The sequence below is a fragment of the Benincasa hispida genome, chromosome 1, assembly GCF_009727055.1.
Source record: "Benincasa hispida cultivar B227 chromosome 1, ASM972705v1, whole genome shotgun sequence".
Classification (NCBI taxonomy): domain Eukaryota; kingdom Viridiplantae; phylum Streptophyta; class Magnoliopsida; order Cucurbitales; family Cucurbitaceae; genus Benincasa; species Benincasa hispida.
This window is the reverse complement of record NC_052349.1, coordinates 32,343,908-32,368,636: the sequence shown is the minus strand read 5'-3', so window position 1 is coordinate 32,368,636 and position 24,729 is coordinate 32,343,908. Positions and strand designations below refer to the sequence as shown.

The following is a 24,729-nucleotide window of genomic DNA, read 5'->3' as shown; positions in this document are numbered from 1 at the left end:
AAATTAATGGTTTTTATCTAATATTAATTATTGAATTAATATTATTATTATTTTTTTGGAATTTTAATATTGAAATTTGATTTCAAATTTAAATTGAATTTTGCTTAAAATTCAATTAAAAAATTGGAAATTCTCTTTAGTGGGTTTTCCCACTTAAGACACCACCATATTCCACTCAAATAGTTTGAGATTTGGTGTCAATTTCTCATAAAAATTTAGTTGCATGTTGAGTTTGAACAAAATGAATTTCATTTTTGGTGGAAGATTTTCAGGCAATTGAGAATTGGTGAGAGAATGGTTCTCTGTAACCATTGAGACACCAAAATCTGATTGTTCCTCCATTTTTCTTCTAAATTCAACCTCATTTTGGATTCCATCATCCAACCTAAGGTCCTAGAGAATAGTAGGGAAGATCAAGTAGTGGTCTACAAGGTGTTGGAGACAAGATTCGAGTTGGAATTAAAGTAATTGAAGAATTCTTCAAAGGTAAATTTCTAAAACCCTATTTCTTTATTATGACCATGCTTGCTAGATTGCTAAAATTGATAGAATTAGAGTGCTTAAGATCCAAATTGTTTCCACTTGTAGATTTTCGACACCAAATTACAGCCTTTGAATGTACCGGAATGGAAGTGGGAGAGTGTTTCCATGGATTTCATTGTGAGTTTACCAAGAACAGCAAAGGGTTATACAGTAATTTAGGTGTCAGTAGACAATCTCACTAAGGTGGCACATTTCATTCTGGGGAAGCCCACGTATCCGGTGAATAAATGGGTGCAACTGTATATGAAAGAGGTGGTGAGGTTGCATGGGGTGCCAGTATCAATTGTGTCCGACAGAAACACTCGCTTTACCTCCAGCTTTTGGAAGAGCCTCCAGGCAACGTTGAGGACTCAGTAGAATTTCAGTACAGCCTTCCACCCTCAGATTGACGGGCAAACGGAGTGCCTAAACCAAATCTTGGAAGATATGTTGCGCGTCTGTGCATTGGAGTTTTCAGGAAGTTAGGATACTCATCTGCATTTGGTAAAGTTTGCATATAATAATAGCTATCATGCTACTATTGGCATGTTGTCATGTGAAACCCTGTATGGAAAGGGTTGCAGGTCTCTCGTTTCCTAGGTGAGGTTGGTGAGCGAAAATTGATGGAAACTGAGTTGGTGCAAATGACCAACGAAGCCATGCAGAAGATTAGGGCCCAAATGCTAACAACGCAGAGCAGACAGAAGAGTCACGTCGATGTTAGGCGTAGAGATCTTGAGTTCGAGCAAGGGATCAAGTGTTTTTTAAGATAGCACCTATGAAAGGTGTCCTGAGATTTGGAAGGAAGCAAAAGCTCAATCTGCGTTTTGTGGAACTATTCGAGGTCTTGGAGCAAATTGGCCCTGTGGTCTATCGATTGGCACTTCCACCGTCCTGCTCTCCAGTACACAATGTTTTCCATGTCTCAATGTTGAGGAAGTACATAACGAATCCATCTCATGTAGTAGACTTTGAGCCCTTGCAATTGAACAAGAACTTAAGTTACGAGGAAAAGCTTGTACAGATTATTGCAAGGGAAGTGAAGGTTTTAAGCAACATGGAAGGGGCACTAGTTAAGGTTCTATGGCAGAACCATCAGTTCGAGGAAGCAACACAAGAAAGAAAGGAGGAAATGAGAGCCCAGTACCCAGAACTTTTTCAAGACTATAACTTTCAAGGACGAAAGTTTCTTAAGGGGGTAGATTGTAACAAGTCAAATTCAAGGAAATTGCATGTATTTATCTTGATTATTTAGTTTTGGACTTCGAATATTAGAGACTTGAGTTTGTTTGTTTCCGTTAAATCGATTTAAATTATTCTCAGTCAAGATATGGAATTAATTCAATTATTGGGAGTAGGATTTAATTTTGGTTTTGGAATTTTAATTATTAGGTGGAAATGAGATTAAATAACTTAAATTTTCTTTGGTTGTTGGAGAAAAGAGATATTTTTATTTTTGGTCGAGGAAAAGGGGAGAAATTAGGGTTTAAGAGTTTATTTATTTAAATGGGAACCTCCTCGATTTGCGTGCAATTAAAGAAAAAGGAAAAATTAAAAGAAGGAAATTCTTCTTCTTCCTTCTTCGTGAGCAACGTGCATCACCCCCCCCCCCCGAGTTCGCACACGCTTGCCAACTGAAAGCCTTAAACGTCGCTACCGATCCGAGTCGTGCACGCTCACCAACCAGAAGCCCTTAGACGCGAGCCGCGCACACCGTCACCGATCCAGCTACGACTGAAGCTCTGTCAGCCGTTGTTCACCGCGTAGCTCCGCTATCGTCGTCACTATTGTCGGCATCCATGGACATTTTCGTCCAGATAGCTTCGGGTCTTCTCGTGTGGCCCTCTATTTGCGCATTATTGGGTAAGAATTTGGTTGTTTTTGGTTAGTTTCTTGGGTTTCTTGAAAGATCTTGGCTATTTAGTGTGATTTTGGTCTGACAATTGGTTCAATCTTGAATTTAGGAGGTTGAAGTTGAGTTTCTGAGGCATTTTAACGGCTGCCCAATGGGGATTGTTTAATTGGTTTAATTTTGGCAAGTTTTGGGATAAGTTATATGGGGATTGTTGGTATAAATTGTGTAGGTTTTGGGGATTGACCCCACAAATTGAACTGTGTGTTTATGGTTGGTGTTAGGGACTTTGATTCAAGCCTTTGCTAATTTAAGAGGAAGGTTCACCTGCTTGATTGCTATTTTGCTTAGGCCTAAATCTGAGGTAAGCGCTTCACTATCGGTTCGCCCTCGAACCCATATTGTTGTTAAGTATGAGATTGTATTGTAAGCATGATTCTGTGTGTTGGTTTGCACTGTTATGAGTTACTATGTGACTAACTGTGTTTGACGGTTGAAGGGGGTTTATGGAGGCTTATGCTTATGCCATGAAAATTGTGTTGTATGTGAATGTTGTAGTATCTGAACGATGTATGTATTTTGAGATTGTTTGACACCTTTCAAGCATGATTAAAGATTATGAGTGTGCTTATGACTATGCTTGACTGATAGTAACTCTTAGTATTCCTATTGGGTCATGCACATCGTATGTGGTGAGCCTTCAAGTTCACGCCTTATGCCTATGATTGTGTCCTTCCAAGGTCACTACTTATTAAAACGTGTCTTCGGGTTTTCCCCTTATGTTTATGCCTCTGCCTATGCCTACGATGCGAAATGTGCACTTGAATCCTAATATGAATGCTAATAACTCACCTAGTGAGCCCTGTAGCGGGTCGCTTACTGGTATATTTATATACTCATTCTTTTCTCTTCATGTTTTTCAAATAAAGGTAAAGATAGACCGGCGAATGACAAGAGGGATCCGTGACTCAGTCATTGGGACATGACGATGCTTCCGCACTTATGTTTTATTTTATTTTATTTTTGGCATGATTTAGGTTAGGTGTCTGCATTTAAAATTTTTGGTATTTCATTTATTCGTTATCCCATTTATTGATTTATTTAATTTGTTCCAAATCCGAATCAGTGGTGCCCCAAACAGTTTTATGATATTATTAAATTTTAAATAAAAGTCTTATTCCTTTGTTTAAAAATTTCTTTTTTGAAATATACATTGCCAAGCTTATGCATGCATGTAGTAGTTATCCTGGTAGCATGGTAGAAAGTCGGATCGTTACAATAAAATTAGTCCCTATTGTTGGATTATTGTTAACTTTCTCTATTAGTCTTCCCTTTGTAATAGAGAACTAAATCTTACTAACAATAATGCATCTTTATATAATTAAAAAAACCTCCAACTCTCATAAGCACATATATTGCATCTTTTTCTTGAATGAAATTATTGTTATTATTTTACCAAGTTTAATCAAACACCAACTCTAACTAATATGAACTATTTATTGTTTCTTATCATATATGTTAAGAGTAGACTTAAAAGAGTAATAAAGTAGAAACCACGGTTAATACTCCATAGTTTGTGGACTTAAAGAGCAATAAAGAGGATGTAAGCATTGAAAGTTCTCCATTTTCCTCTTTCTTTCGGTCAAACAAAAAAGAAGCAATCATCTGGAACATTTTGAGAGCAATTCAAATGTTTGAAGGAGTCCTGTACACGTCTCCCGCAAACTGATTCACATCCGGCAGACATTCAACATCCTTTGTCTTCTAGTTTGAATTTCAGCCAATCAGTGGTTAAAGCTTTGAAATCAAATACTTCTTTTGTTAAAGGAGTTTATAGCCATCCATCTCCTAAAGATAATCTTTCTAGTTACATTCTTGATGAAGATTCAGATGTTAGTGTAAGCATTGAGGATATTATGGATTCTATAGCATAAGATGCTTTAGTTGAGGAAACTCAAGAGGTTAATGAAAAGAGACTAATGCTCAATGTACAAGAGATACGACAAAAAAAGGACTAAAACTTAGGTGCACCCAGGCATCTTTACTAGGTTGACACACCCCCTTAGTAGCATCATCTCCAAGAACAAAAGAATGTGGACTTGATCAGTTTAATTCAGTACAATACAACCCAGAAAAATAAGATCTTAAACAAGTCGTGAAACTAATACAAGAAACTTAACACAACTACATAGGGTATTCCCAAATACAATACTTAAAGAGGAAGCTACTGTCTTCTAAGAAAGGAGCAACCATCTTTGATTCCTAGAGCAACCGAGACAGCAACATTAGAACTCCCAGGAGAGGAAGCCACGCCCGTTCAAGCTAATTTCTTGGCTGGAATAGTCCGCAAAAGCCTTGGAGAGTAAGCTCCACATGGATGCATTCAAACGAGCTGTCTCAAATCTGGAAAACCAAGGAGTTTCCTTGTCATGGAGAACTCTTTGGTTTCTTTCAAACCATAAATCTACCAGCACTGCCTTTACTGCATTATTCCGCAGGATTTGCTGTTTTCTCTTCCGTTTTGGTCCTACCAAAATTTGCAAGACGCTGTCTCTGAAAATTTTCCCAAAAACCCAGCTAATATTGAACAATTTGAGTAACGAAAACCAGCAATTTTGAGCATAGCAGCAGTCAAAAAGAAGGTGCTGAAGGTCTTCCCAATTTCCTTTACACAATGCACATCTATTCGGAAATAAATAATGAGAGACAGCTTCTTTTGCAAAACATTTGAACAGTTAAGAGATCCAAATAACATTATCCACGTGACAATGTTGACTCACCGAGGGCTTTTAGATTTCCATAACACCTTTCTTAAAGTTGATCGATTGGAGAAGCTATGGAAAGATGGGTGACTAGTGATTTGACGGTGAAAGTACCATTTGCTTCCAAGGACCATGATCGTTTATCAATGCAATCCTTCACTTTTTTTGTGGCTACAATGCTTTACAAGCCTTGAAATTCTAAAATCTCCTCATCTTTCAAGAGCCTTCTAAAAGAGATGGACCAAGAGGAAATTGTATTATCCCAATGGTCCAAGACCGAACCATTGGGGTTGTGTGCTATTTGAAATATAAGCTTGGGAATATGGTTTTTCAACAGGAGTCCTCATTCATAAAGCGCCAGTGCCATTTGGCTAGAAGGGCCAGATTACTTTCTTTTAAGCCTCTCAAACCAGGCCCTCCATCCTTTTGGGCTTTAGAAACCAACTCCCATTTAGCTAAGTGATTAATCTTTCCTCCTTTATGACCTTCCCAGAAGAAATTCATCATCATTTTCTCCATTTTAGATAGCACCTTTCCTGACACCAAAAATGAAGACATATAGTAAATAGAAAGATTTGAAAGTACTGACTTATAAAGGGTTGCTCTTCCTCCCTGAGAAAGGTCGTATCTTCTCCATTTGTCCAACTTGCCTTGTATTTTATCAATAATCGGCTGCCAAAAATTCATCTCTTTGGGTACCCTCTCAAGGGTAGGCCAAGGTACATCTTTACAATTTAACCTAGCAACCATTGAAAACAGCTTGTCATTTTCAACATTTATGCCACAAAGGGTTGATTTCTCCCAATTGATTTTTTGGCCAGAGCACCATTCAAAAAGATCTAGAGTTTTTCAAAGAGTATCTAATATTTCATCTATCTTGGAAGTGGCAGTTTAGAAGTTGGTTTGATTTATGGTTTGATTCTCGCACTTCCAGCCTCATTAAACTTCTTTCCTCGTCTACCCATTGGACTTTCGGTCGGCTTTGGCTTTATAATTATGTGCTCTCTTGTTTTTATTTCCTTTTTGGAGCTCGTTTGTTAGGTTTATTTGTGTGCTTTTTGTTGTCTTCTCCTTTTTGTATCTCATTAGTATTTATTCTCATTTTGTTTTTTTGCATTTTCTCTTTCCTCTTGAAGGTTATTGTTTTCTTGAACATTAGTCTCTTTTTCTTTTATCATTGAAAAGTTATGTTTCCTTCTCAAAAAAAAAAAAAAAAGAAGAATTATATATGTTAAAAGTCAACCAAGAAACATATGATCAACAATACATCTAAAAATAATAATAAAATAATTGCACGAACCTGATATTTTTTAGTTTTCATTTTATTCTCATGTTCCCGTCTCAAATGAGAACTCTCGTTTTGTGGGTTATGGTTTAATCCTGCAATCCAAAGAAGAAAACAAAAGAATAGTTCATTGAGGATTGCTTTAAGTCTTTAACTATAAAGAGGGGTATATATGTAGTCAAAATTATGGAATAGATTACAGAGAAAACACTCAACATTATTAATAGATACAAACATGCATAGAAACCTTAAACTAATATAATCTGTAAAACTCTTAGGTTTGAGAAAGAATCAGAATGCTCTATTCATTCACCAAAGATATGAATATATACTAGTGTACAAAGCATAGAAAACGAAAATATCATAAAATATTTACAAGAATGGAAAACCCTAACTATAGAATTATAACACTCCCCCTCAAGTTGGAGCATATATGTTAATCATGCCCAACTTGTTACATAGATAATCTATACGTCTACCATCCAATGCTTTCGTGATGATATCTCTTAATTGTTCTCCAGTCTTCACATATCCTGTAGATATCAACCCTTGTTGAATTTTCTCACGTACAAAAAGGCAATCAACTTCAATATGTTTAGTTCTTTCATGAAATACTAAATTAGACGCAATATGAAGTGCTACTTGATTATCACACCACAACTTTGTCGGTATGGTGATTTCAAATCCCAACTCAACAAGATCATATATCCAAATCAATTCACATACAGATTGTGCCATTGCTCTATATTCTAAATCAACACTTGAACGTGACACCACATTTTGCTTCTTACTCTTCCAAGAAATCAAATTACCACCAACAAAAACACAATACCCTGAGGTTGATCTTCTGTCTTCTTTAGATCCTGCCCAATCAGCGTCTGAGAAACATTCAATATTAGTATGACCATAATCCTTATATAATAAACTACGTCCGGGAGCAGCCTTCAAATAACAAAGAATTTGTTCCAATGCAGCCCAATGATCAACTGTAGGGCATGAAATGTACTAACTCACAATACTTACTGAATAGGCTATGTCGGGTCGAGTCATTGTAAGGTAATTAAGTTTTCCCACCAACCTCCTATATCTTTCAGGATCTTTTAGCAATTCTCCATCTTTTGTGAGCTGTAAGTTAGGCATCATTGGGGTACTACATGGCTTGGCCCCCAGCCTTCCTATTTCAGTCAACAAATCAAGTACATATTTTCTCTGTGATAATAGAATTCCTTTCTTGCATCTTATCACCTCAATTCCTAAGAAGTAATTCAATATGCCCAAATCTTTTGTATGGAATTGACTATGAAGAAAGGTCTTTAGAGACTGGATACTTAAAGCATCATCACCAGTAATCACAATATCATTCACATATACGACTAATAAGATGATACCACCCTCAGATCTCTTAAAAAAGGCCGAATGATCTGACATGCTCTTCTGCATTCCAAAGCTTTCAATCACTTGACTAAATTTACCAAACCAAGCTCGTGGGCTCTGCTTTAATCCATAAAAGAATTTACGAAGGCGACACATCGTTCCATTCTCCCTCTGGGTTCTCCATATACACCTCTTCTTGAAGATCACCATTTAGAAATGCATTTTTAATATCAAGCTGATGTAACACCCGAATCCCATGGCAAATAAAAGCCTTCCCTCAGCCACACCTCCCAAGAACAGCTTAGCACTGAAAGTTATAAGATGTAGGATCAACGACAACCTTTTCTGTGCTCATTTTCAAGAAGAAACTTTCATCATAGAAGATGTGAAAGCTAAGAAACGCCTCTTCTTGGCAGAATCTCAGCTCCTCTGGTTCTGGGAAAACAATTCTGGACTTTTGAAGCTCCCAACCTCCAGTTTTGTCGTCAATAGTGGTCATGATGCTTTTGGTGTAGTAAAGCTCTCAAAGATTCGAGTCTATTCAAAGTAGTTTTTAAGATGTATAGTTTGGCCAGCGTCTAGAGGACACTTTTACATCCATATTCCATCAAGTACTTCTAACTCCGGTTGGCTTTCTTTTAATAATATGTTAGAAGGAACATGAAACTAAAAAAAGAGATTATCATGCCAAAAAGTCGTTCGAAGGTCCAAGTCTCTTATGCAGATGTAGTAAGGAGAAGAAGGGAAAACAGAATTCCAACTTCTATCGGAAAACAGAATTCCCACCCTTCCCAGGCTTCAAAAAAACAGAGGTCATCAGAGGTTTGGATTCAAAAAAACAATGACGTCCTCAAGGAAGATTTCAGCAAATTATGGGTAGTAACTCGGTTATTTGAATTCAACAATTGGAATGAAGTCTCAAAGAAAGTAAAGCTTTGGGCCAATTCTAAAGTTTTGATCAATCCTCTCTCAGCAGAATCAGCTTTGATTAAGCTAGGAAAAGGGAATTTGGAAGAATTAGTAGCAAAACAAGGAGAGTGGCAGAGGATAGGACAACTTCATTTGAAATTTGAAAGGTGGAACACTACCTTACATAGTCGTCCAAGGTCAATTAAAGGTTATGGGGGATGGATATCCATTAAAAATCTGCCATTAGAATTCTGGTGCAAGCAAATTTTTGAAGCTATCGGCTCATATTTTGGAGGATTAGAAGCAATTGCTTTAAAAACACTAAATTTTCTCAATGCAACTGAAGCTAGAATTCAAGAAAAGAACTTATGTGGATTTTTGCCCGCAACCATTGAAATTTTAGATGAAAACAGGGGAAGTATTTTCTTACACTTTGGTGATATTGAATTTTTGGATCCTCCCGACAAGGTTAAGAAGTTTTTAAATGAAGAAGACCTTTCAAATCCGGTAGATATAGCTCGTATGAATCAAGTTTTGTTTGATGAAGGTCTTTTGAATACAAATAAGTCCGAAAATTGGTCCTTCTTAAAATCAGCAGTCAACAATTCTAATTTTTCTAGAAATCCCCTGTTTTCAAAAGCTTTGATGACGCCAGTAGAGGAAAATATTAATAGCCTTCCGGTTAAGGAAGTTCAGGAGTCTTCTCAGCCAAAAAAATCATTTCAAGAGTCTTTTCAGATGGAAGAAAATGTGGTAATACAGCCAGAAGAGAGGGCTATTGAGATTCAAGTTGAGTCCAATAGTTCCGACTCTTCTACCCTGTTTAAATGTGAACAAAAAGAAAGAGAAGGAAGAGCTGTCATTAAGAAGAGAGAAGGAAGATCAATTAATGGAGAGAGAATTAAAAAATGCATTAAAACTCACCCAGGGAAGTTCAACAGGCGTGCTCTCGATTATTCCACCAACCATTACTCACTTTAATTCCAATAACAACCAGAATATCAGCACCTTTTCAGAAAAATTCCAACAGTCGGAAAAATTAAATAATGGCGTTTTATTTCCAACAAATAGTTAAAAGGTTCTACTATTGAATGTTGCAGCCTCCTCGTGCCCTAAAACCTTGGACCCTTCTGTGGTTTTTTTAATACCAACAAACAAGGAAGTCCAAGAGTCCTTTTCGGCTCCTTTCCTCCAAGATTAAGTTCTATTATTACCAAAAGAAGATCTCAGTGCCAAAATCTCTTCTTCTACACCTTCTGGTCATCTCCCAAGCAACATAAGCAAGCAAAGGAAAGAGTTGCAGGTTGTTCTTTTGAAACCTTTCAGAAAACATTTCACAAGGAAGAAAACCTCTTTTCGAAATGATTGGACTTCCATGTTAAACACAGATCTTTTGGAGAAGTGTTGTACTAAGGTGCAAATACCCTCTAGTCCAATTAACAGGTCAGTGGCTATTCCCCTCCAATCATTCCCATTCTCTTTTTATGATTTTAAAGTTGGAGACTCAAATGTGTCTTTTTCTCGAGGTGTATCTGAACCCTTTCAAGCATCTATCAAAAATTATGCTTCTGATGAGGATTCCTTGCTGAGTATAAGCAGTGATGAGGAAGATATTCTAGCACCTAATCCCTTCCAAGAAGAGGTTTATTTCGGACAGGATCATCAACACAATCTGTCCTGCCTTTTTCAATAAGAAGAGGATCACAAATTGACCAGCAGCTTCCCTCCTTCCATTAAGGCCATCGACAAAGAATACATCCCAGCAACTTGACCTCAATTGTGAAAGATTGTAACTTGATCTTAGGTTAATTCCAAGATTCCATCATGAAAATTTTGTCATGAAAAATAAGAGGCATGGGCGATGCCTCAAAAAGACTGGCAGTAAAACGAATTATCAAGAAAACCAATCCGGATCTGGTCCTAATTCAAGAAACCAAGAAGGAATTTTTTGATATCAGAATCATAAAGGAGCTTTGGAGCTCCAAAGACATAGGATGGGAGTTAGTGGAAGCACAAGGCAGATCAGGGAGTTTATTATCTATGTGGGGTGAAAGCAAAGTCTCAGTCATAGAAGTTCTCAAAGGAGGATACTCCTATCTATAAAATGTACAACAATTTGTAAGAAAATTTGTTGGGTTTCGAACGTTTATGGTCCCACCGATTACAAAGAAAGAAAGCACATATGGCCAGAATTATACTCACTCTCAGGTTATTGCAGTGAATCATGGTGTATAGGAGGAGATTTCAACATGACAAGAAGGGTTCAAGAAAGGTTTCCATCAGAGAGACCAACAAAAGGTATGAAAAAGTTCAACAATTTCATTAATTCAGCAAAACTTATGGAAATTCCCCTTAGTAATGGACAATTTACTTGGTCAAGAGAAGGCTCCACAGCTTCTTACTCACTACTAGATAGATTCTTGACCTCCAACAATTGGGTTGATCTCTTTGCAAATACTAGAGTATCAAGAATGCCAAGGTTATGTTCAGACCATTTCCCAATTATCCTTGAAGCAGGAGCATTTGAATGGGGTCCAGCCCCTTTTAGATTTTGTAACAGCTGGTTATCATTAGTAGAAAGCTGTAAAATCATTAAAGACTCATTAATTTTGGAAGATCAGCAAGGTTGGGCCGGTTTTGTAATCTCCAACAAGCTAAGGAAAGTGAAATCAACTCTCAAATCTTGGCATTCAGATTATGATTCAGCAAGGAAATCAAAAGAGGAAAAGTTATTTGGAGAGAGAGATAAACTTGATCAGCAAATTGAATTTCATGGTCTACAGGAAATAGAAAGGAGTTTGAGATCTTTTTTGATAGTCGAGTTATTTTCCCTTTATAGAATTAAAGAAATAAACCCAAGGCAAAAGAGTAAGCTCAATTGGCTAAGCTTAGGGGATGAAAATACTAAATTTTTCCACGGATTCTTGGATGCAAAGAAAAGAAGGAACCTAATCTCAGAGCTTATTAACAACCAAGGGGTAGCAACAAATTCTTTCAACGATATTGAAGGCCTAATTTTAGACTTCTATTCCACATTATATACCAAGTCTCTAGGTCAAAGAACAATACCTCTCAACATTCAATGGTCTAAAGTCTCAATTTCAGAAAACTCAAAGCTGACAGCTAGATTCACCACTGTAGAAATCAGATCTTCTTTAACATTGTTGGGTAAAAATACACCCCTGGTCCGGATGGTTTTACAACTGAATTTCTACTTAAATTCTAGGATTTTTTCAAGGATAAATTCCTAGAGCTCTTCGAAGATTTCTATGGCAATGGGAAGTTGAATTCATGCGCAAAGGAAACTTCATCAGCCTTATTCAAAAGAAAAAGGATGTTTTCTGAGTAAGAGACTTCAGACCGATAAGTCTAACTACTTTGACTTATAAAGTTTTAGCTAAAGTACTAGCGGAGAGGTTGAAAAAAGTCATGCCAAGTATAATAGATGCTTCACAAAGTGCTTTCATTGAAGGAAGGCAAATCCTAGATCCAATCTTTATAGCCAATGAAGCAGTTGAAGATTATCGTTCTAAGAAGAAAAAATGATGGATTTTAAAGCTCGACCTAGAAAAAGCTTTTGATCGTGTAGATTGGGAGTTTCTTGAGAAGATCCTTGTTGAAAAGAACTTTGATTCAAGATGGATCATGTGGATGATGGGTTGTGTATCAAATACAAAATTCTCAATTTTCATAAATGGTAAGACCACGTGGGAGAATCCAAGCTACTAGAGGAATAAGACAAGGAGACCCTCTTTCTCCATTTCTTTTTCTATTGGTTAGTGAAGTCCTTAGTGCATTGCTGTCCCGACTTCATGAAAAAGACAAGTTTGAAGGCTTTATAGTGGACAAAGACAGAATTCATGTCCCCTTGCTGCAATTTGCTGATGACACGTTAATTTTCTGCCAAGATAACAAGGAAAAGCTCAAAAACCTAAAGAAGACAATTGAACTTTTTGAGTGGTGTTCAGGGCTGAAGATTAATAGGAAAAAATCAGCTATATGTGGTATCAATATAGATCATAACAAGTTATAATCAGAAGCCGTCAAGCTGAATTGTAAGGCTGTCACTCTTCCTTTTATGTATCTTGGCCTCCCTCTAGGCAGTTACCTCAAACAATTGGCTTTCTGGCAACCAGTGATGGATAAAATTCAAGGTAAATTGGACAAATGGAAGAGATATAACTTATCTAGAGGAGGACGATCCACCCTTTGTAAGTCGGTTCTTTCACATATTCCTACTTACTATATGTCACTTTTCTTGATGCCAGAAAAGGTGGTAAATATTATAGAAAGATTTTTGAGGAATTTTCTTTGGGAAGGGCATTCCGGAAGCAAATTAAACCATTTAGTAAAATGGGGCCTAGTATCTCGGTCTCAAAAAGATGGGGGGCTCGGTATTGGTGGTTTGAAAGTCAAAAGTCAAAGTCTACTAGCTAAATGGGGTTGGAGGTTCATCAATGAGGAGAACTCCCCTTGGAGGAAAGTAATTTCAAGCATACATGGAAGTAGCAAGTTTGATTGGGACACAAATGGTAAATATTCCAGCAGTCTTAGAAGTCCTTGGGTCGACATTTCAAAAACTTGGCAAAAAGTAGAATCTTTGGCAGCCTTTAAAGTAGGAAATGGTAAGAGGATAGCTTTTTGGCTTGATTCTAGGCTGGACACTGTTCCGTTAAAAGTCTCTTTCCCTAGTCTTTTCAACATTTCAACCAAACTCAATGGTTCATTAAATGATTTTTGGGATGAGGTATTAGACTCTTGGTCTTTCCATTTTCGCAGATTACTAAAGGAAGATGAGTCTGAAAATTTCCAGCTCTTGACTGAAAAGCTCTCCCACTCTAAACTTAATGCGCTTCCCGATAAAAGAAGGTGGATTTTAGAACCAAGTGGGTTTTGACTGAAAAGCTCTCCCACTCACACACACATTTCTTTGGCAGAACAAATAATGCAGCATCAACTTCTTTTAAATATAGCTAATTAAAACAGAGAACAAAAATTCCAATTCAAAACTTGTATAATTTCGTACATGTTTAAACTACTTACTTTCCATGAATGAATGTGAATTAAGATCAAGAACAGGTTGCTTCTTATCATCCTCAATATTGAGCTGTTCAACCTTCCCAACAAGAGTTTTAGAAGCAGAACCAAAATTGGAAGCATCAAGCAAAGAATCAACAAAACTAGCCCTTCGATCCTTCTCTTCATCATCAACTTTGCTAATTGATTCCCCTGCAAGGTTACAAATTCCACAAGCATACTTCTGCTCGTCATAAACATCTAATTTTAGATGAAAAATCACTGGCAAAGATTAAAAAGCATTAATGATAAAGGATATATACACAAATACATATATTGTGGTTCTGGAGTTCTAGTTTAACAAATCAAATAGATGTTTATGATACAGGGACTAAAACTTGAAATACTAGATGAAAATTCAATATTTGTTTGATCAGATTGTAAGAGATCATTTGTATTAGTCGTATCGACAAATTTACTAATACTGCTATGTGTAACATAACTAACCAGACGATATTAAAATGCACATCCACACACATTTTTATTATTGATATAATTGTTTCCTAGCTACTATATCAAACTTTAGTATTCTATATACTACCTCATCGGGGATTGGAATGAAAAGCAAAGCCAAATATTTGAACACAAGGTAAAAACAGTTACCTGCCTTCCACTGCATAACAAGAGAGGCATAAGGCTCAACAAGTGCAAGATGAACAGGAAGATCAGGAAACAAGTGACAAAGAGCAAAAGCTGCCACCTTATTCTGGGCATCCTGAAAGAAAAAATATTACAAACGAACTAGTAATCAGATATAGAAAGTCACAAATTAATACAAGATGCAGAGAAGATGAGAATGAAGAGGCTGTGGTATAGAAACCAAAGGGTTTTTGTCTCGCAGAGGGCAGAACCTGGTGGAATTCGATTGCTGAGAGAGAATCAGAGAAGACGAAGCGCAGAATTCATTGTTAGTATTGGATGTAGTAGCTTCCATTTTGTTCCAATCGTTTTGGAAATTGTCTCATTCTCTTGGCTGTAATGGAGGAAACTTTCTTCGATCTTGTGGAATTTCTCAAGAAGCCCTCAATTGCTAAAAATTCGTCGAAATTTTGCTATGTGCAGTTCTGAAGGAAGGAATGGGGATGCAGAGTGGCAAAGTATGATGCAAAGGTCGAACCCAAACTTTCCATATGAAGCTTGGCGCCTTGAGCCTGAGAACAGACCAACTATTTATCTTAGTAGAACTTTCTTTGAGGATGCAACCCCAAAGACGGTTAGAGACTTTTTCTGGGACGATGAGTTTTGGACTAAATGGGATCCCATGCTTACTTATTTCAAGATATTGGATGAATGTCCTCATACGGGGACCAGATTGTTCACTGCATTAAAAGGTTCCCCTTTTTCTGCAGTGATAGAGAATATGTCATGGGTCGAAGAATATGGGAAGCTGCAAAGACTTACTATTGTGTTACAAAGGGAACAATATCCAAGCTTACCCAGACGTGACAAACCCAGGCGTGTGGATCATTTTTTTCCAAGTTGGATCATCAAGGCAGTGGAGTCTCGTAAAGGAGATGGAATAAGGTCTGCTTGTGAGGTTCTCCTTGTACATTATGAAGATATGGGAATCCCCAAGGATGTTGCTAAATTGGGAGTCCGTCATGGAATGTGGGGAACTGTAAAGAAGATCCACTCTGGTTTCAGAGCAAACCAGAATGCTAGGAAATCAGATATTTTTGTTTCCAGAAGCGCACTGATGGCCAGAATCACCACAAAGATTTCTTTTGACAGAAACATGGATTCCTCCGAGCTAGAATCCGGTTAAGTACGAACTCAAGTGGTGAGGAGAAAGCTCCAAAATGATGCTGGCATAGATTGGAAATGGTTAGTCATTGGTGGGACAGTGGCTGTAGTCTGTGGACTTCAAACCGGTGCAATTGGGAAGGCCTTGTTACTTGGGGCAGGACAGAGAATAGCTCGAAGGTGAGAGATATCAAAATTAGGTGCAGGCACTGTATTACTATGCACTGTGAAGGTGGAGAAGTTTCTTATAATAGGCCGACACATCAACCATTATTGAGATTAACAACATAAGACCAATTTTTCTGAATGGTTGTGATAGAGTGATCCACTCCCATGTACAACTTCCATATTTCTGACCTTCTAGCTTTTACCCTTCTAGCTTTTACATCTCTCTTTTGCTTAAATGATTTAGTATGTGCATTTATAATGGAACTCCATTGAGACTTGAATCAACTTTTACAGCTAACCAGATCTTGCGTGTGTTTAACTTTAAATTAAGTCATGCTTCTTTTTCTTGAACCATGATTTAGAATTGTGGATATGTAAATTAAGGGGAGGATTTCGTTTATATATTAATATATACATAATAAAGTTTCTTGGACAAAAAGAAGAAACCAAAGGGTTTTGGTCCCCTATGGAGGAAATGAATCAAGGTTAAGAGGCAGTGGTATAGGACAAAAACAAACCAAGGAAGCGTTAGATGATCTGGAAATGCTTTGGCAATTGAGGATAAGTTAATAACAAATGCATATTTATCTTTTCTTTTCTGATATGTGCAGAAAGTACATTAAGAATCTTAAATCACCGATTGACCCAAAAGCTTAAGCTTATTGGTGAAGGTAAATTTAATATTATATCATCTAACACTCTTCCTCACTTATGGGCTTGAAATATGAAGAAGGTCCAACAAGTGAAAAACAATATTAATTGAGGAGGAAATAACATTGCAAGAGTTTGAACACGGGACCACCTTGGCTCTAGCACCATCTTAAATCTCCGATTGACTCAAAAGCTTAAGCTTATGGGTGAATGCAAATTTAATATATATCATCTAACAAAGAATAAATAATATCCAGAAAGAATAGCACATGGGGTCCCATACATGATGACCTACACAGATATCCCAAGCTTCTCAGGTTCACATTCAATGCAAAATTTAGCATAAAGGAGCTTAACTTCCCAGCCAACACAACCTGTCAGCAATCAGAAGAATTTAAACATTTACGTCCTCCCCTATTTTTACTACAAACTTTTAATTGATGAACGTCAATATCCTCTTCTATTACAATCCTAAAACCAATATTCTGAAATCTGACCTCATCTAAGGAAGAGAAATGAAGCTCTTACAAATGAATCTATTGCCTTCCGTTCCAGAACTATTATGGCACAATGTCATAGCTAGAGTCAGATTCTAAGGATGCGAAATACCACCAGGATTTCATGCAGCATGGGTCAACACCCCTACTAAGGTCTTAAGGGATGATGCCTCATCTCATCTCCCCTTCCATTTTAATTAAACTTTTTCCTACCTAAACAGAGAACACAACGTTGCATCACTTATTTAAGTCTGAATTCCATTTTTCATCTTTGCTAAGCACAACACGATTGCCGCCCACGAAAGGCCACCCGATTGTTTTGTGTGTGCGCCTTAAGGGCCTATGTGCATACTGCAGTGCCCACGTCCCATGTCTGTGTGTGTGCCCAGTGTCACGGTCGTACTTCTTCAACCGTGCGGCGCCAAGATCTTTTCTTGACCATGGTCAGCCTAAAGGCTAATTCTAGCCAATACATCCCTTTTCCTCGAGTCATCTTACTCTGTCAAACCTTCAGACGAGGTTCTTTCATCCTCAGCCAAGCTAACATAATCCTTGTCCCACGACTTGCATCGAACATCCGTTCGACTAGTCATACCTGTGAGTCTTCTTTCGCTCGCCAGTGACATTGTTTTAACTAAGTGTTCTCAATTTGACACTTACACATTAGCTTATCTTGGCAATGTACATCGCCACTTCGTACATTCCACCATCTCTCTTTTACCTTAGTTCTCGACCACTCAATTATCCCATACCTCATATCGGGTCGGAACCTTACCAGCATGAGTTCTGACCTATCATGGGGTCAGTCCTACTTTATCAAACTCATTGTACACTTCCTACTTCATCTTGAGTCAGGAACTAGCTAAACTTGCCAATCGGGATAAGTATTGCTTCTAACTGAGACAAGACTAACTTTTCGACGCTCACTGTGTGTCCATCGGTATTCAAGGATGTCACCCCGAACCTTAGGATGACATACAGCTTTATTTCACATAGGGACACAATTATCAAGAACCAACTCTCAAGTCATTCACATTTACCAGGACCAACGGGACAGTCATCAATACGAACATCATCATGGCATGACAACACTTGCGACCATACCGTGTCGTTTGAGGATTACCGTGCCGCTACTCGAGCATATATACCAACCTCCATTCTTCCCGAGAAGGCACAATGCCGACACACCCGAGCCACCCAACATTGTCCTTGAGTTACTCCTCACAGTAAGTAGTCCAAGACACTCATCCCGTAACACTCACCCACGCCATGACACACTCTGTATGTCATGTGGTAGCTTACTTAGGCACCAAGGCCCAGGGGTGGTGGAGAGCCAACAACATGCCTCCCCCTATAGTGCTTTCTTAATATTTCTTAATCTGCCACCCATGCATATGGATTATGGCGAACGGTCACTCATCATTGTAGAGCTTACGTCTGAACTCCGATTGACATAACATTCGACATGCTTGCATATTTCCTCAATATGCATCTAACTCCAAAGCTGCTCGTCCAAACTCGCGACGAGACCCTGACTTTCAAGGTCATGGCCCGAGATCCATCTGCCCCCCACTAAGCTTGTCACTGACACCACCAATGACACTGGTGCTTGTCTTCTAATTTGATGTTCAACCGACATGTTTGCTCACTCTTCTTTGTGTGTTGGATGATGCAACGTCCTCCTCAATCACATCATGGCACTTCACTTCTCTTGTCCTTTCTTTGGCCTAATGGATGACACCCTTTTAAATGTCATCATACTTGCTTCTTGTCTTGTCCACTTCGTGGGAGTCTCAACCCACTATGTCATAGTAGGGTTGAGACACCCAACACCCATCAGGCATAGTTGTGTGCCTAGTGTGGGCTAGACATTGGCCTAGTTTTGGAAGTTTGGAGTTGGTAAGAAATTCGAGTCTATTAAGAAGTGTTATGGAATTTAAGAAAGGAATGTGAAGATTAATTAAGTCAAGGAAAACGGAACTTAAAAAGGCTAAGCTAAATTGAAGTTATTGAGCTCAAAGGTGAGCTAGAGAATTAACTAGAAGCTAATAATTTATTTTACAGGCTAAACAAAAGTTGGAAGAGCCTATAATCCCTTGGGAGCTAACCAATGACGGTGAGTGACAAATGATTTAATATGTTTTATCTAAATTCTTTCAATGAATGATTTTATTTGAGATAAATTAACTCTTTTAAAAAAGTGGTTTGTGAGCTATATGCTACCATGTTTCTCGAGTATGTTTAAAGCATGAGTTTCTCTTTTGTAAGCCATATGTCTCAATGTTCTAAAGTATGTTTAAACATGAATTTATTCTACATGAGCTATATGCTCCAATGTTTTCAAGCTATGTTAAAGTCTGGATTTCTCCTAAAAGAGCTTTATATGCTATCTTTTTCAATGACATGTTCCAAACATGATTTCAACGACAATAAGCAGTTATATGCTATCTTTTCCAATGATGATAATTTAAGTTGGATAATGGTAAAAGAATATCCTTTTAGCAAGACTCTTGGATTGATAACTCAAGCCTAAGTCTTTGTTTTCCCCAATTATTTATGCTTACTCTTCTGCCTGAAGGGTCTGTTTTTTTAATCATTGGGATATAGCAACTCAATCATGGAATATTACCTTTCAAAAATTGTTAAAAGAACGGAATTTTCTCAACTCCTTCAGTGTTTAAATGGAAAGAAGGTGGACGCTCATGATGATACCCCATTTTGGGCTTTAGACTCTTCAGGAAGTTACTCAATCAAATCCTTGTCAAAGTGCCTAGCTGCTTCATTGGCCATCGATCGCTATATTTACAAAAGCCTACGGAAGTCCAACATTCCAAAAAGAATCAACATTCTTGTTTGGATTATGATTTTTGGAACGCTAAACTGCTCCTCAACTCTTCAAATGAAAATGCCTACTCACTTTTTATCCCCTTCAATTTGTCCACTTTGTCTTTCTGCAGGTGAAGATTTCCAGGACTTACTTTCCGATTGCAGCTTCTCTAGGGCATGCTGGCTGAAACTCCTTGACATCTTCAACTTGCAATGGGTGTTCTGTGCTTCCTTCAAAGATAATGTTGTTCAAATCTTGGGTGGTCCTAAAGTTGAAAAGCAAGCCAATCTTCTATGGCTAAATGCGGTGAAGGATTTGCTTGCTGGAATTTGGTTTGAAAGAAACCAAAGAACTTTTCATGAAAAATCCTTATCATCGATAAATCATTTTGAAGTGGCCAGACTTGATGCATCCACCTGCTGTTCACTTTCCAAGGCATTCTCAAGCTTCTTGGTGCAAGACAATTGTCTCAATTGGAGAGCTTTTACTTCACTAGATTAGATGCTACTTCATTTCTTGGATTTTAAGAGCTTATCGAGTTGTATTGTTTTCTCTTTATTATTTTCTCTTTTATGTTAAAGATTATCATTTTCATTTTGTATCTCTTGGGATATGATGAAGAGGGTGGTGTCAACCTAGTTGAGACGGTTGGGTGCATCTGCTGATCCCTTTATATCATCATTTTGCATTATTATGTCTCCTTGTAATCTGAACACCTGACTCTTTTCATTCAATGAAATTTTTTTTGTTTTCTTTTAAAAAAAAAAAGGCACAACATTGCATCATTATGTAAAAGTTGTAAAGGAGGGCAAAGTACCTCTGCAGATTCAAAAATTTCATCCTCATTGGGAAACTGAAGAGTGATAAGACCTCCAGCTTTTCGGTTTTTACCTCTCCCACTTGCTTTACGCAACACATTGACAGCATAGAAAAATCTGTTTTCTTTTCTGTGAATTTTATTAAATTTTGGTGCATCCCATCCTTCTCTCTGACATAATTGATGAAGAACAGCCTTGGGAATCTTTAGTGGGTCTCCCTGTATTCATTTTAACCTCATATTATGAAAAACCACACTCTCACTAGAAAGAATGAAAGAGAACGAGAGCATAAAAAAAATAAAAAGAATAAAAAGAATGTATATGTACCATACGAAACAAGTCTGCAGAATTTATTTGCAAAATCTAAAGAACTAAAGAATAAAAATTAAAGTCTTTTTTTATATAAGAAACAAAGTTCATTGAAAAATGAAATTTACAAAAGAAGAGCATAATCCCAAACCAAAGGAGTTACAAAAGATTTCTTCAATTGGTCAAAAGATGAGAGATTATAAGAGCTATTCAAAGATGTACACTTGAACTAAGCCATAGTTGCATCCTCATACGTGATGTACCTCCTTTTCAAAGAAAATTTATGAGCAATTTTTCAATGGTTAGTACGATCTTGGATGGAATCTTGAAGAGAGACATGTAACAAGTGGGGAGGTTTGATTAATTGGCTTGTAAAAGTGTGGCACGACCTCCCTTTAATATGTGTGAGTGGTTCCATGACTATAGCCATCTCTAAATTGCCTCAATAATAGGGTTCCAAAACCACATCGATTGAGACTTATCAAAGAGGGGAAGACCAAGGTATATACCTGGCCACTGGCCTTGTTTACCGCCAAATTGGCTAGCAATCAAAGCAATCTTCTCCTGTGTAGTGTTGTTCCCCAAAAGTCCAGATTTGTTATGGTTGATGTTCAAACCAAGAAACCTTCTAAAAGTAGCTCACAAGGCCAAAAAGGTTGTCAATAGCTAAATCATTCAAGGTGGGAAAAAGAATAGTGTCATCGGCAAAAAGGTGGTGGACCCAAAGAAAACTCCTCTCGACTTCAATGCCTTTGATATAGTCATTGGCACTGGCCTCAATAATCATTCTATTAAAACAATCCATAATAATTACAAAAAGAAATGGTGAGAGAACAGAACAAATAGGTCTGGGAGATCAAAACTTTACCCTTCGAACTCAAGGACACAATTGTACAACCTATAGAACAGATCCTGTTCAAATAAGGTCGTAGATCAACAATTTATCCTCCATAGTTAAGTATGGAAAATTGTCTTCCTAATCTCAACAGGGTGGGCCGAACACCTGTTTATGATTATCATCTCCTGGATTATCAGTGTAATATAACACGCATTTTCAGATGCAGTAGACTTTCATTTATTGATATTTACTTTGGACTGGAGGGCACCCTTTCCAAAAGGAAAAGAGCTTCTTTGGAAAATTTTCATGAGCATTCTGATGGAACATTTGGCAAAATTTAGTTAATTTCATTTAAAGTTTGAGAAATGGAATCAGCTTGAACACAGCCACCCTAAAGTAGTAAAAGGTTATGGAGGTTGAATTGTAATAAGAAACCTCCCTCTCGACTATTGGTGTAGGCAGACTTTTGAAGCCATAGGAGCTCACTTCGGAGGCCTTGAATTAATCTCACTAGAAACTTTGAACCTTACAAATGTTGCTGTAGCAAAAATATAAGTAAAGAAAAATATGTGTGGTTTCATGCCTGCTACAATAGAGATTTTAGATGAGAAGCGTGGAACTATTTTTTTGAATTATGGTGATATTGGAGATTTAAATCCATAACAAAAGATGCTTTGTTCTTTAAGGATTTTTCTAATCAAATTGATCTTGTTCGTTTATCTCAGGTTATCAAAGATGAGGAGGTAAGAATCTCCGGAGCTTAATCCCGAATGAGATTTCTTATTTTTGAATGGATAGACATCAAGCATAGCAAGAAATCCCTTCTCATTCAACTCAAGCCTTGCACAGGGGAAGAAGCAGGCCCTATTCTCACCGGAATCTTCTCATTCTCAATCCCAGAAAGCGGAGCCAACTCCCAGAGTTCCAAACCAGTTTAGTGTGAAGACAAAAGATCAATTAATGAGGAAAGAGAACTCAATTGAAAGAAATTCAAAGGGTTGCAGTCGTTTGGCATCCCCTCATAAAGGCGCGAAATGGATTTTTCAAAAAATAACGGGGGACGTCCCTCGTATTCCCAAGAAGAAGATAAAGCATCATCAAACATTAATGATTCAAACGATCCACACCCTCATAGTAGAAAATCCAAGCAAGCACCTGCCTCGTTCCTTGAAGTATCCAGCCAAGCCTAAACTGAAGAAATTGTTGCAGAAACAATCATTAATGATAGCATGGAAAATGACTTTAATAAGCACACTATCCACGAATCCATCATTGAGGAAATTACACAGAAGCAGGCGTTTGTCTCCCTTCGGTTTCAAGATCTTTAAATCAGCAAGTACCTGCATCGTTCCTTGAAGTATCCAGCCAAGCCTAAACTGAAGAAATTGTTGCAGAAACAATCATTAATGATAGCATGGAAAATGAACTTAATAAGCACACTATCCACGAATCCATCATTGAGGAAATTACACAGAAGCAGGCATTTGTCTCCCTTCGATTTCAAGATCTGAAAATCAGCAAGTCACACAAGGCTCCTAAAGCACCCAAAAAGAAAACATACGGTTTTAAACCTTTCCATAAACATTTTGCCAGGAAGCAGACGTCATTCCGTAACTCATGGGTCTACAAATCCAGATCTCCTTGAGTTATGCTGTGTTAAACTCCAAGCCCCGAGATTATCAAAAGATAGGTCAGTAAATTACCTTCTTCCAATAATTCCATTTCTCAATCAGTAGTCAATTCTCAAGAGTCATTCACTTCTTTTGTGCGAGGTTCTCAATGCAAGTTAAATTTCTCTTCTAAACAAGATCCACAAGATTTGGAAGGTGGATCTTTGGTAAGTATAAGCAGTGAAGAGCTTGAAAGAGAGGAAGCTGAAGAGACCATTGCTTTTGAGGACATCCTAGAGGACATGGACTATTCTTTGGACCTGTTATTTCAGTCAAAAGAAGATCGTCCACAAGCTAAATGTGAAGATTTCCCCTTTCCTCCTCAAAACATGAAGGATATCCCCCAAAATTTGCATTCCATCCTGATTGATTGTGATATTGCTCTTGCCTGATTGAAGGGGTAATAAGATACAATCAATATTCATATCTTTTGGGTTATCCATAATGAAGATTATTTCGTGGAATACAAAGAATCTTGGGGAGCAATCAAAAAGATTAATTCTTAAAAGATTTTTGAAAAAGATCAATCCAGATATAGTATTGATTCAAGAGTCAAGAAGAGACAATTTTGATGGAGCACTTATAAAAAGTCTATGGAGCTCGAAAGATGTAGGCTGGTCCTTTGTGGAAGATAAAGGAAGATCAGGTGGAATACTCACAATGTGGGATGAAGGAAAGATTTCTTAGACACCCTCAAAGCTGAATTTTCTTGACAATTAAGTGTTTGACAATTTGCAAAAAACAATGTTGGATAACAAATGTATATATGGCCCCACATATTATAGAGAAAGAAGAAGATTTTGGACTGAATTGTCTTCCCTAGCTAAAATGTGCATTGAGCCTTGGTGCACTGGTGGAGATTTCAATAGTATACGTAGAAGTTGCAAGCGGTTTCCTTTGGGAAGAGTAACAAGAGACATAAGAAATTTTAATAAATTCATTAGAGAAAATAATCTAATGGAAATTCCTCTCTCAAACGGCCGCTTCACATGGTCTAGAGAAGGTAAAGTGGTTTCTAAATCACTTATAGAAATTTTTGTAGTATCAAATAATTGGGAAGAGGCTTTTGAAAACTCAAGAGTGGCTAGGCAAGCAAGAACCATGTCTGATCACTTTCCCCTTCTTTTGGAAGCTGGTGTTTTTGAGAGGGGACCATCTCCTTTTCGCTTTTGCAATATGGTTGAAAATCAAGGAAAGTTGTAGGCTGATTGAAAGATCCTTAGAGACTAGGCTGGATATTTAATCTCCTCAAAACTGAGAAGAACCAAAACAGCACTAAAAAAATGGCTACCTGATTATGAGAAAAAGATGAAAAATAAGGAGGAATGTCTTTTAAAAGATATTGAAAGAAGTGACCAAGTCGTTGATGATGAAGAAGCTCAATCTTGGGAAGAAGATATAAGAATAGCTTTAAAAGCAGAATTCCTG

The 24,729-nt window shown here is 37.5% G+C and overlaps 1 protein-coding gene and 1 pseudogene across 9 annotated transcripts in view; one reads left to right on the top strand and one right to left on the bottom strand.

Moving 5' to 3' along the window:
* The window catches only part of LOC120070220 (DExH-box ATP-dependent RNA helicase DExH7, chloroplastic), a 98,039-nt gene that overhangs the window by 49,519 nt on the left and 23,791 nt on the right, over nucleotides 1–24,729 (bottom strand). For all 9 annotated transcript variants that reach the window (XM_039022096.1, XM_039022092.1, XM_039022094.1 and 6 more), the window contains 4 exons: nucleotides 20,484–20,702; nucleotides 14,384–14,495; nucleotides 13,748–13,933; nucleotides 6,437–6,516 (listed from right to left, as the gene is read on the bottom strand). In XM_039022096.1, the coding sequence (XP_038878024.1) occupies nucleotides 6,437–6,516; nucleotides 13,748–13,933; nucleotides 14,384–14,495; nucleotides 20,484–20,702 (597 nt within the window). The remainder of the gene's footprint in view (nucleotides 1–6,436; nucleotides 6,517–13,747; nucleotides 13,934–14,383; nucleotides 14,496–20,483; nucleotides 20,703–24,729) is intronic.
* LOC120070221 lies at nucleotides 14,590–16,185 on the top strand (annotated as a pseudogene).